The sequence below is a fragment of the Lampris incognitus genome, chromosome 7 (assembly GCF_029633865.1).
Source record: "Lampris incognitus isolate fLamInc1 chromosome 7, fLamInc1.hap2, whole genome shotgun sequence".
Taxonomy (NCBI): domain Eukaryota; kingdom Metazoa; phylum Chordata; class Actinopteri; order Lampriformes; family Lampridae; genus Lampris; species Lampris incognitus.
This window is the reverse complement of record NC_079217.1, coordinates 7,202,665-7,216,068: the sequence shown is the minus strand read 5'-3', so window position 1 is coordinate 7,216,068 and position 13,404 is coordinate 7,202,665. Positions and strand designations below refer to the sequence as shown.

Sequence of the window (13,404 nt, the reverse complement as noted above, 5' to 3'; positions counted from 1 at the left end):
GGATGCGCTTTATCCCTGAATACGACACCTGTATGCAGATCATTTCACACACCAACGCATCACACGGCACCCCAAAGGAGCTGAATCGAGTGCAGCTGGACTTGGTGTATATATCCTTGGTATATCCGATATAAAGCAAGTCCAGTTGCACTCGATTCAACTCCTTTGGATAACCATGACCTGGATGAATGAGAACATCCACAGACATCACACCGCACCTGTCAGACGCCGAGACCTACGAGCTAGAGCGTAATGTCGGCGTTGCCGACAGGTGAGTTGTCTGTTGATGCATCCGCTAGCGCTCACATTAGCCGTTTGATGCCATTGAATTCTTCGTGGCTCATTCCACTGAGGGGCGTAAGGCCGCCGGTCCTCACTGTCGTCCTCTCTTGTCTCTCTCCAGCGGACCTGGGCGATGAGGCAGCCATTCCTATGGGCATCATCGCGGGAATCCTCATTGTTGTATTTGTGCTGCTGCTCCTGGCTGTGGATGTCACCTGTTTCTTTGTGAACAAGTGCGGCCTCATCATGTGCCTGTGTGGCAAATCGGGCACCGGCACAAAAGGCTCCAGCATGGAAGAGGGGAAGGCTGCCTTCATGTGAGTATCGCCGACTTTGTGCTCGGTGCAGCCTGCCGGGTTTGCAAATAGGGCCCATTGTGCCCCGGGTCGGGTCTCAAAACAGCCTCACGCAAACAAGAAGGCTAGAACCGAGTAACCCAGATTGTCTCAGAGAGGTTAAAGGGTTCAGCTGATGGACCCGGCACACTGTTCTGAATATCCATTCAAGGGGCGTGTTTGGCCCGTCGACGCATTGTGAACCGTTTAATGCTGAACACACAACCCTCGACTGCATGAGTTTACCCACACAGCAGATGGCAATACGGTCATTCAGTGAAATTATTCCCGCTTAGATGAAGTGGGCGATATGTGAATGGTTTGCAACGCAGATCTATGCAAATCAGCAGTTGAAAGAAGGAGAAAGGCTGAGTGGAAACTGAACAAATCTACTGCACATGCCCAATATGGGGAAGTTAAAATCTGATGCAGTTTTTAGTGCAAAGCTGCTGTCATCGTTACTCCTGCCCCCCCCCCCTTTTTTTTTCCTCCCCAGTGGTATCTGGCCAATTACCCCACTCTTCTGGGCCGTCCCGGTCGCTGCTCCACCCCCCTCTGCTGATCCGGGGAGGGCTGCAGACTACCACATGCCTCCTGCTATACATGTGGAGTCGCCAGCTGCTTCTTTTCACCTGACAGTGAGGAGTTTCGCCAGGGGGAGGCAGCGCGTGGGAGGATCACGTTATCCCCCCCCCCAGTTCCCCCTCCCCCCTGAACAGGCGCCCCAGCCGGACCAGAGGGGGCGCTAGTGCAGCGACCAGGACACAAACCCACATCCGGCTCCCCACCTGCAGACACGGCCAGCTGTGTCTGTAGGGACGCCCGACCAAGCCGGAGGTACCACAGGGATTCAAACCGGGATCCCCATTTTGGTAGGCAACAGAATAGACCGCCACGCCACCCGGACGCCCGTCATCGTTACTGTTTGTCAGCTGCTGATTCCCCTTAACACACGATGGAGACCTAGCTTTCCATGGCATTAAAATAGATGATTCAGGTCATTTTCCCGACCTCCCTCGCGGACTTCTACATTTGAGCAGTCGGTCCCCGTTTGGTTTCAGGGCGTCCGTGCGGCAGTAGTCAGGCTGTTAGGCTGTTGCTCATCATGTGATCTTGTTTTTGCTTGCCGGGGCAGAAATGACAGCAGCTCTGTTCAGGTCGGGGGCGCTTGTTTCCAGAAATTTGTCCAGAAATGTGTCACGGTGTCCATGTCCCACAGAAAAGACGAGTCGAAAGAGCCGATAGTGGAGGTGAGGACGGAGGATGAGTGCACGGCCAATCACAACGCGGCGGGGCCGACGGAGCCCAATGAGACCACGCCGCTCACGGAGCCAGAGTGAGTGTCCCCTGACGCGTGTTGGGCTCCGACACACTACCCCGAGTCTCGTTCACTGTTGCGGGTCGCACTCCACTTTTGAAGAATCCCTCGCCATGTCGTTAAAACACAGCGGGGTCGTGATTCGACCCTTGTCCGTTAAGTTGTGCCGTAAAGACCATCGGGGCTTTGATGACGAAGCGACAACTTTTGTCGCGCTTCAAACAAAAAAAACTTGGCGATTCTTCAGCGGAGTCCACCGAGTTTTGAGTTTTGGTTGCTTTCTTTTAAGGTAATCTCTTTTGAGTTTTGATTGATTGATTTATTATTTATTTTTTTGGGGTGGATTATTGTACCTTTGATGTGTTTCGACTCCAGCTTCGTGGAGATTTTATGTTTCTCCCCCTTCTCTCGTCGTGTCGAGGTTGAAGCATTACCAGTTAAAAGACATGAAAAGGGCTTTTGTTCTCCCGAGTGTGGTCGGCATGTTCCGAGTTGAGTGACAAAACCTCAGCAGGCCGCCTCGCCTATAAGCCGCGTGGAAAACGCTGGGCTTTATTTGAAGGTTGTCACTGGTACTGTTCAACCCTTTCAGGTGGTCTTTGCGTGGTGCTGTGGTTTTCTGTAGAAAAGACCCTGGTGCTTTTAGCTCTACTCGCTCAATGTGCTCCATGTTGGTGTGTGTATGTAGCTGTAACCTTTAAATGTCCACTCACAGCATGAAACCCCTTGTCGTTGCTGCTAGGCCCAATATATTTGGCTGCTTTGTCTTTCTTGGTGTAAACTTATAAAGCCAACTAATCCCTTTGCATGGTTTCCCTTGCCACCCTTCTTCCCCTGTCACAGTCACCCTGGTGTCTAGTCTGTGTGTCTCTGTTCTCTCCCTGCTCTCTCAGGCTGGCGGCTTTCACTGCTGCCCTGGCTCTGGACACCCTCTCCTCCATAGCCACCAACTCTGACACGGCCACCACGACCTTTGACCCCGCCCAGGACAGCCCCTCTAGCGAGACCACCACCCTCACTTGTAGCCTCTCCGCCCCAGCCAACGACCCCTCGCCCAGCCCGGTCCCGGCGCCGGCCCCGACTCCTGAATCAAACACGGCGCCACCGAACCCCATCATTTCCACATCTGCTGTCACGGCTAAAATGGCCCCCTTAGTCGAGCAAAGAGGAAATAACGCCCCGAAAGAAGAGGGGAAAACGAGCTCTCCCCCTTTGAATCCCGAACGGACTAAACCTCAAAAATCCCCGACGCCGATACCACCGAAGCGTAGAAACTCTCCCAAACTCAGCGCGCTGACCGCTAAAGGTAGCCCTCCCGTATCTTCTCTCGCTACGTCTTCCAGCCCAGGCGCCCGGAAACCTGCCTCGAGCCCCCCAGTCGCTCACCCCTCCACCCAGCCAACTCCTGGTCCCCTAGACACCGAGACACCAGCCCCAACCAACCCTGTTCCAGCGAATACTGCCATGAATAAATCAGATCCTGATGCAACCACCACTGCCCTGGATACCACCGGGGTTAGCCTTACTCCACTTGACCTTACTCCCTTCGACGGGCGTAACTCCGGTGACCAGCCCCTTGACAGCAATGCAACCGCTGTCAAAGATGGACCCGCCCCTACCCCCCCGAAAGCTCCCACTGCCACTAGCTCCCCTGCCGTCATCCGTAGCACTCCTAAAACCTCAGAGGCCGAAGAATCTGCCCCCTTAGTTGCTGATATCCTCCCCCCCATTCCCGTTCCCAAATCAGCCCCCACTTCCTCTGGTGCCGGTATAGTCTCCCTCGTCTCGAATGACCTCCTCACACCAGCGTCCAACACATACGACCTGCTAACCCCTGACGTGGCGGTTCCTCGCATCACAGCGCCCAGAACCACCGAGTTAGATCTCGAGCTGACCAATGGGATAGAGAGCCCCTCCCAGCCCCCAGCAGACCTTATTAGCCTGGACAGCCCCCCCTCGGCCCCGCTCCTGCCCAACGGAGATGGAGCAGGCGTCCCCGCCTCATGCCCAGTTCTGGAGCCATCAGAGACTCTGGCTAAAGCTGCTCTTCCTGTCAACGACGAGTATGGCTCCCTCTAGAGGTTTCTCTCTATCTGTGTGTGCGTGTGCACGTGTGTGAGTATGGGTGACCGTGCGTGCGTGTTTTTGTGTGTGTGTGTGTTTGTGTGTGTGTTTGTGTGTGTGTGTGCAACATTTGTGCCCATTCATCCACCACCGCATCTTGCCATCAGCCACACGATACGAGACATGATGGTCAGTTGTGTTAATGATATTGTGTTGATTAGCATAGCCTTGCATATTGTGGTGTGAAACACACGATGATGATGATGATGATGATGATGGTGGTGATGATGATGCCTCTACTTTCATGCTTGTGTGTGCACAGCTCTCACAGGTCCGCTCTGTGTTTGGTTTTGCGTTTAGCACTCTCAGTGCGGTTAATTAGCTTGGTGCCGTGCTACTTTGTGTCAGATGGGCAGAGAGTCGGCCCGATCCTCTCTAATTCTACCAGCTTTACGAAAGAGATGAAAGGAAAACCACATACTGGTATTTCCCATGCTCTCGAGCCCAGAGGGGACGAGGCGCTGCAGGCAGGATCCAGCAACACTGCTGTAAGACGTACAGGGCAACAACACTGGGCAACAACACTGGGCAACAACACTGGGCAACAACACTGGGCAACCGGCCAAGAGCCCCTTTACTTTTCTGCCGTTGCGTCTCTGAAGTAGAGCTCAGTTGATTGACAGGTAATATTTCGCTTAACGTTAGTGAGACTGAGATATCAGCGCTGCTTGTACAGGAGGCACCATAAGATGATGTCAGCTAAACGGCGTTAATGTCATAATATCGGTGTGTCTGTTGATTAAAGAGGGCGGCGCGGTGGCACAGGGGTTAGCGCGGTCGCCTCACAGCAAGAAGGTCGTGGGTTCGAGCCCCGGGGTAGTTCAACCTTGGTGGGTCGTCCCGGGTCGTCCTCTGTGTGGAGTTTGCATGTTCTCCCCGTGTCTGTGTGGGTTTCCTCCGGGGGCTCCGGTTTCCTCCCACAGTCCAAACACATGTAGGTCAGGTGACTCGGCCATATTAAATTGCCCCTAGGTATGTGTGTGTGTGTGTGTGTGTGTGTGTGTGTGTGTGTGTGTGTGTGTGTGTGTGTGTGTGTGTGTGTGTGTGTGTGTGTGTGTGTGTGTGTGTGTGTGTGCGTGAGTGATGGCCTGGCGGCCTGTCCAGGGTGTCTCCCCGTCCGCCGCCCAATGCCTGCTGGGATAGGCTCCAGCATCCCAGTGACCCTGAGAGCAGGGCAAGCGGTTCGGGAGATGGATGGGTGGATGTTGATTTAAGAGGCCATCACCTTCATCGTGATAAGGACGTCCTTACTACCCTCCCGTGTTACCCAACTGCCCTCAAGGTGTCAGTGGTGAAACACTTCTTACGTTTCACCCTGTGGCTGAGAAATGTAAGAAAAGGCTGCGTTCGACGTCGGGGTTGGTTAATGGAGAAGATAATACACTTCCTTGTGTGTGTGTGTGTGTGTGTGTGTGTGTGTGTGTGTGTGTGTGTGTGTGTGTGTGTGTGTGCGTGTGTGCGTGTGTGTGTTTGTGTTTTGTTGTCTCTAGTAGCAGCAGGTTTCTGACTTGGCTCTGTTTACTGTCCATTTCAGGAAAATAACCTCCGACGAGAAAGGTAATGCGGAGGATGCAGAACTAACAAACGCCCTGACGGAGATCTCTGCAGGACTCAACAGTGTCACAGAGACAAACATCGCCGAGAGCAAAGCATGATGGGACAGGGAACCACACCCCCACACACACACCCCCACACACACACCCCCCCCCCCCCGGCCCATCCGAAATGTTTGCAGCGACAGCAGCAGGAAAAAACAACAAACAAACACTGCAGGAGTTTTGGTTTCCAGTGCTCTTCTCCACATATCAGAACAACACGTATGGGTTTATGGAAGCACTCGGCGAGTGTGCCGTCATGTGTGGGGCTCCTGTAGGATTGCCGTGCTCACACCCGGGAAACGCTAGTTTATCCGAGAGTCATCGGACGTTTGTTTTTATTTTCTATCATTGTATTCGTCCAGTAAATAAGAATAGCCTCCTTCCACGGTAACGGGTGAGCGAAGAGATGAGGCGAGACTATAGCTTTTATTCTACCGACATGGGGAAGGGCGGTCACATAAACATCAGATTACTCCAGATTATATATATATATATAGATATATAGATATATACTATTAAAAAAAGCTGACTATATAGAAATGATCTATATGATTTTCATGTTGCATTGCTCAAATGTTAAAAGTGTCTGCTGGTTGTTTTGTTTTTTTTATTATTATTTTGTATTGCTATTTTATCTTCTGTTTTGAATAATAATTCGAGGGCTGGTCTCAGTGAATAGTTTGTTCTGCATGTCTGACCTGCAAGTGGGTGCCGGGTTTTGTTTGTATGGTTTGTTTTTTTTTCCATGTCACTCTGTCGAATACGGGGACGTTTTACCTTCCATAGATGAGCTGTCACTGCCCAAACGTACACCTGAGTTCAGTGACTTTACAATTCCCCTGTTTTTTTGGGGGGGGGGGGGTTGCCCATAGAAACACACAGTTTAACCCCCCCCCCAGTCAACTGCAGTGGTAAATGTGCATCAGCCTCCTACCACAGTCGACTTAGGTTCGAAGCTCCAGGATATGAGATCCGTCAGAAACGGTTGAGATGTTCACTTGTGCGATCTGACGCCCGTCTTACCTCATTGTCAGTATAAGCGAGTATTTCTGCGACTAGAGCGAGCAGGCACCGCGGGGGAACACAGGTTCCTCGCGCGGCGAGCGGAAGTCCCGGCAGAACCTCCCATTTATCTCAGACGCGGGTCGGCGAACCTCGGGTCAGCGGAACGTCCTGCAGTGTCGGACTCGGTGTGACATTCCGCCTGTTGGGTTTGACCGGCAGCTATGATGTGGCCATCTTACCCTCCTCACGTGAGAGCAGAGCGAACGCCTGGCTTCAGAATCTGAGTTGTGCTTTTGAAGGAGAGAGAGAGAAAAACATAAGAACACTTAAAAGCATTTTTGTACTCTTCACAAAAAAAAAACAAACAAAAAAAAAGCTAGAAGGATTTATTTTCCGTTCCTGCCTGCAAGCTTGTGCACTGTGAGCGTGTATCGATAGATTGTCTTGTCATCGGTTTCTATATTACTCTGCATAGCTTTGTCGTGAAAGATTTAGCCAATTTCTTTTTTCTTTTTTTTTTTAAATATGGTATCCTTAAAGAGAAAAATACAAAAAAAAAAAAATGTTTGACTGATGTGGTCCTTATAACGCGTGTGGTGTGTAAAACTGTCCGTCTCCAGTCACAGCACTATCTATTGCCAGTTAATAATGAAGAGAGGAACTGTTATGAGCCGTGGCATGAATTCAGTCAGTACTTCATAACGTGTAACTTCAAGGCAGATAGACATGCCCGTGTTTGTTCGGGGCAAACTACGTAGTTCTCGTTGATTTCCTAAGTGTTACCTTTTGGGCTTGTTCCGGCATAAATTACACAATGTTTTTATTTTTTGATTGGTTTTTTTTTTTGCCTCCCACCCCACCCCACCCTCTCCCCTGCCTCCCCCTCCCCTCCGCCCCGATTGTTACTTAACTGTTCTGTAATGTGGTCTGGGAATTTCTTTTGTAGTTTTTGTCTTTTGTACACAGAAGCATTCACCAAAAGCGACTGCTTGTCAAGTTTCGCATCCCGTTGGCAGGGAGCAGGGTGGTCGGTCTGACACGGGGAGAGGCAACTTTTCTACACCCGTTAGATGGCGGCTGTTGATTGGCGGCGGTGCCAAACCGAGTAAATGGGGGGGGGCCTGGACGATATCCGTGGACACAACACAGGTTTATGTAAAGATAAAGAGTATTTTCTAATTGCCTCCAGACAGACCACCTTGTTCCTGTGTCTCTGTAAAAAAAAAATTAACAAAAATCCTTTTGGATATATTGGGTCAAACTCAGAATATGTCTGTTGTGTACAGTCTGGGCGCTAAACCGTTTACAAAATAAAACATGGTTTCTGGATCTAACACTGAAGTGTCTCGTCGTTTCATCACTGAAAATGGTTTGAGTTGGGAGAGAGAGGGAGAGGGAAAGAGAGAGAGATAGGGAGAGAGAGAGTGGGAGAGGGGGAGAGGGAAAGAGGGAGAGAGAGGGAAAGAGGGAGAGAGGGAAAGGGAGAGAGGGAAAGAGCACACTGTTGGCCTCCACTGGTGCGGCGATATTAGCGGACATTAGCATTAGCGCGTCTTCGACGCTAGGTGGCAGCACCCACCTCTTGATCAGAATGGTCCGCTGCAACAACAATAACAGGTCGTTGGTTAGAAATTCTACACACAAACAAACAAAGAAGAAAACATCGCCGCGTCCGTGTTTGGAAAGAGCCCCGTCAGTAACGACGGGCCGCGGTGGAGCCCCGTCAGTAACGACGGGCCGCGGTGGAGCCCCGTTAGTAACGACGGGCCGCGGTGTTCTCGTCTCATATCGGCGGGGAGTTTTCAGTGTTTGACCTGCCGAGTCTCGGAGCCGCGCTACGGCGCGAAGTGAAGCCGCCGTGGCCGTTAAGAACTGACGTTAGCTGTGACCACGTTTAACCGGCATGCACGTTTTCGCCTCCATCCCAAGTTACGTCGTTGCCGTGGCAACCCCATATGGTTCAAACGCAAACACTGCCCCCCCCCACCGCCCCCCCCCCCCCACCATATAGTGACTCGCTCGAGTCTTAACCGGCGGTAAAAAAAAAGCAAGAAAAGTATCGGATGAGCGTCACACAGGGCGCGTGTAAGTGGCGGTGGGGGGGGGGGGGCACGTGTGAGCGGCAGCCTGCCCGGCCGGGTGGCCGCACTGCCCTGTAGACGTCTCTGTTGGCAGCCCGCGTGGCGGAGGGACCGTCACTCAAAAGGCGTGACGTCCCGCCGCCGTGTCGGCTCGCGGTAGTCGGAGCGGCAGTGAGTTCGGAGCGGCTCCCGTCAGACGAGCGCGCGCCGACGCTGGAGGGCTAACGGCGGCACAGCAGCGCGCGCCGGCAGAGCGAGAGAGAGCGAGCCAGCGAGCGAGCGAGCCAGGTAGGAAGGAGGCAAGCGGGACGCGCCGCACGAGGGGCGCGTTTTTAAACAGGTGACTACTCCCGCGTGCGACGAGCCACTTTCCGCTCTCTTAGTGACGTTAATGGAGGAGGCTGATATGCTCCTTCTTCCCCTTCTCCTTCTTCTTCTTCTTCTTCTTCTTCTTCTTCTTCTTCTTCTTCTTCTTTATATTGCGCCGCGATTAATGCGGAACGTCACGTGTGATTGTTTTATTGTTGTTGTTGTTGTTTTCTTATCGTGTTTGTTGCCGTCTCCGGAAGTTCGCCAGTGTTCCCAGTATGCGCGGATGACAGAACTTGACCCGGTCCGGGCGGCCTTTCGCTCCGTAGTTGCTGGTTTGTGTGTTTGGACAGTCGCGGTCTCCGGCGCTGCAGACCCCGCGCGGACAGACAGCCGCGCGCTGAGGGGGCTGAGGGGCGCGTGTCAGACCAGACATGGACTCCCGTGCGTCTGCACCTGATGCGCTCGGATGTGGCGCATAGTTCCGGGTCGGCATGTTGTCCGCCGGCATCAGGGGGAAGATGAGCAGGAGGGAAAAGTGGTCGTGGAGTAAAACCAAGAAAACGTGTATTTCTCATTACCATCATGAGTCATTCTCGGGACCAACATGACGCTCCGTCGTAGGGACGTTTCGGTAGCGTCGGTACAAACCCGTCACCGTCAGCATGTCTCGATAGTTTGCGAACTTATTTTGGGAGGGTCGTGTATTGTTACGCAGTGGGGGTTTTTGTAATCCTGTCGTCGAGGACCATGCAAAAGAAAAACAAAACGGGACAAATCTGATATTTGAGAGGCGCGTGTGTGCGCGCGAGCGTGCGTCCGTGCGCGCGCGCGCGATATAGACCTTTGCGCTACCTGTTGAGGGCACGGGCTGCATGAATGTAAATCTGCCCACTTTCCGTTCTGCAGACGCTCCGACTGCACCCTGCGGGACCGCTCCTCGGATCAGAGCAGATCAGCCTCCTTTATAATTTGTGTGTTTTTCCTGCTTTATTCTTCCTCATACTGAAAACATATTTTGACTGCGTTACATCAAAGACGACACCCCCATCCACCTCTCGTAATACATTATTTGCATGTGCTATAACTCGTTTCCCCCCCCCCCGAATGTTATCCTAATGTGAGATCAGTGATTGTAAACACTAACAGATAAGTGACGGTTAAAATTGTGTGTTGAATGGCTGCAGTGAAAGCAAAACAGGTGCTAATTATGTTTTAACCCCGCCCACCACCCCCACCCCGAATTCACCCCCAGTATACCCCAGATCCCAACAGCCCAACAACGAGCTGAAGGCGAGCGGCGAGCCACACCTCATGCGTGGGCTCTCTGAGGGTCCGAGCGGCTACGGGTCTGACAAAAATGGGTGTGCTCCAGCTCCACAACCCCACCCACCCCAGCATGCTCCTGCAGCGGGCCAATCAGATGCGTCTGGCAGGCACGCTGTGTGACGTCATCATCACCGTGGACGGCCAGGAGTTCCCGGCGCACCGCACCATCCTGGCCTGCACCAGCAAAATGTTCGAGATCCTGTTCCACCGTAGCAGCCTGCGCTACGCCCTGGACTTCCTATCCCCAAAAACCTTCCAGCAGATCCTGGAGTACGCATATACCGCCTCCCTCCAGGCCACGGCGGAGGACCTGGATGACCTGCTGTATGCTGCCGAGATCCTGGAGATCGAATACTTGGAGGAGCAGTGCCTGAAGGTGTTGGAGACCATCCAGTCAGAGGAGAACGAGGAGGTGACTGTGAGGAACCATAGCTTTGCCGACCATAGTGACCACGGCCGTGCCCGGCACTGGAGACACATGCTGATGTCCAAGAAGCATTCCATACAGGATGGAACCACCTGCACCTCCCCTACTGCCCTCCACCAGTTAGCCCTGTACCACATGACTGACAGGAGGTCTCCTGGTCTGCAGCCCGCAGGGGCGGCTTCTGTGACAAGCCCCAAGCCGGACGGAGAGATCAACACAGAGAGCATTAGTCCTCAACAGGCCTGGCATCAAAGTCCAGGTGTGGCTGAGGCGCCATCACTGGATGTCACAAAGGGCATCAAGTTGGAGAGCATGCAGGTGGATGAGGCCAATGGCTGTGAGGGGAGATCTTCCAGCAGAGGCCAGGGGAGTTGCGCATCAGAGCAGCCCAGAGACGAGGGCCCAGGGACTCCGCTCCGAGGCAGCGTTATCACCAGCGCCCGCGAGTTACACTCAGGCCAGGAAGACGGAGGGCAAACGGTGAACTCTCTCGACAGTTTCCCGGCCATGGCCGAGAAACATCTGGCTTCCCTGTACTCGTTTCCCTCCAACCACACGGGAGAGGCGATGATTCCTGTGTCTGTCTCGGTGGCCCCATCCCTGGGCATGCCCCTAGACCCAAGGGCCTACAGCGGCCTCCTGCACCAGGGCCTGCTCCACAGAGAGCTCCTCAGCCGGCTGGGTCAGTTTGCGGTGGGGATGAGGCGCGAGGGTCAGGCCCAAAGCCAGCACTGCTGCGGTGAATGTGGGCTTCAGCTGCACAGCCGACAGGCCATGGAGCAACACAGGTAGTAAAGCGCACTGCACATCTGTCCATGTAGACCACAGTGCCACTTAGCTTAATGAAACTTTTATTCTGCCCTCAAAATGTCTTCTAACATTTAAGTCAATTAGAAGATCCAGAATGAATGCAGGATGACAGTGGACAAAACAGACGAATATACAGTATGTACAAGGCATGGGTTCAAGTCTCAACACTCATTAGAGGATTGGGGTTGTGTGCACAATTCCCAGAGATAAGTGTTATAGTCTGTATTAAGATCCAAAGCAAGGTAATGAGCACATGTAAAGGTAGAAAGTCAGCATTTAAAGCTGCGATGAGGAGAGTCTCAATTTAAAATTGAGGCCTCTTTGTGACCGACATAATCAAATGAGACCATTAGCGAGAAGACTAGACATTTCTACTGTATGCCATGATTCCTAATAAATGTCTGCGGGTTGGAATCCCTGTGAAATCAGCTGAACAAATTCAGGGCACACAGATGAGATACGAAGCCACGATTAGAGACACATCTTGTAAACAGCTGTTTCTCCAAAACACCACTACATCACTCACTCCTCTTCTCTTCAAGACAAATGCGAGAGCTACCAAAGGGGGAATGTAGGTCTTTGCTACAATGAAGCCGTTCTTCCGCAAAACACTACCTCTTTTGTCCACAAGGGTGCGCAAAGTCGCCAAATAGCCAAAACGTTTTTGTCGCAGCTTTAAGTTCTAAGGAACGAACAACTTAAAAAAAGAGAAAGAAAACAACACATAAAAACAAACAGAGATAAAGTGCTAGTAACAAAACCCAAGTAGGACCGACAGGTTCTGAGGCATTGTGCGGAGGGGGTAGTCGTGTGATGAATCTAAGCTAGCTATGCCAGTGTTACGTAAGGAACTTGTCGCATGCTTTTTCCATTAGACCGATCAAGAGTCGCGGTCTAAATGATGTTTGACAAGACGCTAAAATGCTTAAATAATAGTGAAGAGCCGATAGCGACATCAGCCAATGAGTAAACTAGTTTTCAGAGACACCTGCTTTAACCGCTAAGACATGACTCGAGTTTAGGTTTTGAATCAGGGCCTTTGTTGGGGGACTTGACACAAAGACGCCTTGGTATCACATAATGCTGCTATTTACAAACCTACCCCCCCCCCCCAGTTCCATTTGATTATTCCTACAGATAGTCTGGCTCACATTAGAGGCGGTCTACCAGACTATTTGAGATGCTTTTTTTCCCTGGATAGAGGTAAAGAGGACAGTTTCTCAAAGGGAGCCCTGCTGCACATTTCTGCCGGTGGGTGGATAACTACGGCGTGGTGACTGGATGCACTGTGTTTGTTTACTCGCGCCTTGGGATTTCTCACTTGGGAGAACTTAGCAACCTACCGGCTAGCTGAATGACCCATCTAATGAGACCTGATTGCTAACATCTTAAAGAGGCTTTTCCTTCCACGCTAGTTTGGAGTCCTTGCAAAGTTCCCAAGTGACCCGGAAAACCTGTAAATGTGTGAATGACTACTTTTCCATTCGTGGGAAACACCTGGAAAATGACGGGGGGGAAATGGGCTAATGCCCTGGAAATATTATTGAGGTCATGGAAAACTGTCAAGTTAGGTTATGAAATTGTATTTTTAGACGACATATTGAGCTGAGTTCCTTTATTCATATTTCTATCTCCTCAGATTGCACGTCAGTGCTTGAAGTTTTCAAGGTATGTTCAGTGACCAGCTAAAAGAGCCACAGTCCTCTTAGAGACGGCTGAGGCCTCCGCTGGTAGTTAACACCGAATGATATGACCTTCTGTGGATAACAGCCGCCGAGTACATCCA

The 13,404-nt window shown here is 51.9% G+C and overlaps 1 protein-coding gene across 2 annotated transcripts in view; it reads left to right on the top strand.

Moving 5' to 3' along the window:
- The first annotated feature begins 8,754 nt into the window (after positions 1 to 8,754).
- zbtb16b (zinc finger and BTB domain containing 16b) overlaps positions 8,755 to 13,404 on the top strand; it is a 38,326-nt gene continuing 33,676 nt past the window's right edge. Inside the window, exons 1-2 of one of the 2 annotated variants that reach the window (XM_056283138.1) lie at positions 8,755 to 9,031; positions 10,308 to 11,596. In XM_056283138.1, coding sequence (XP_056139113.1) covers positions 10,413 to 11,596 — 1,184 coding nt within the window. In that variant the 5' untranslated portion in view covers positions 8,755 to 9,031; positions 10,308 to 10,412. Of the gene's footprint in view, positions 9,084 to 10,307; positions 11,597 to 13,404 lie in introns of both variants that reach the window. The other variant, XM_056283139.1, reaches the window with a different exon arrangement.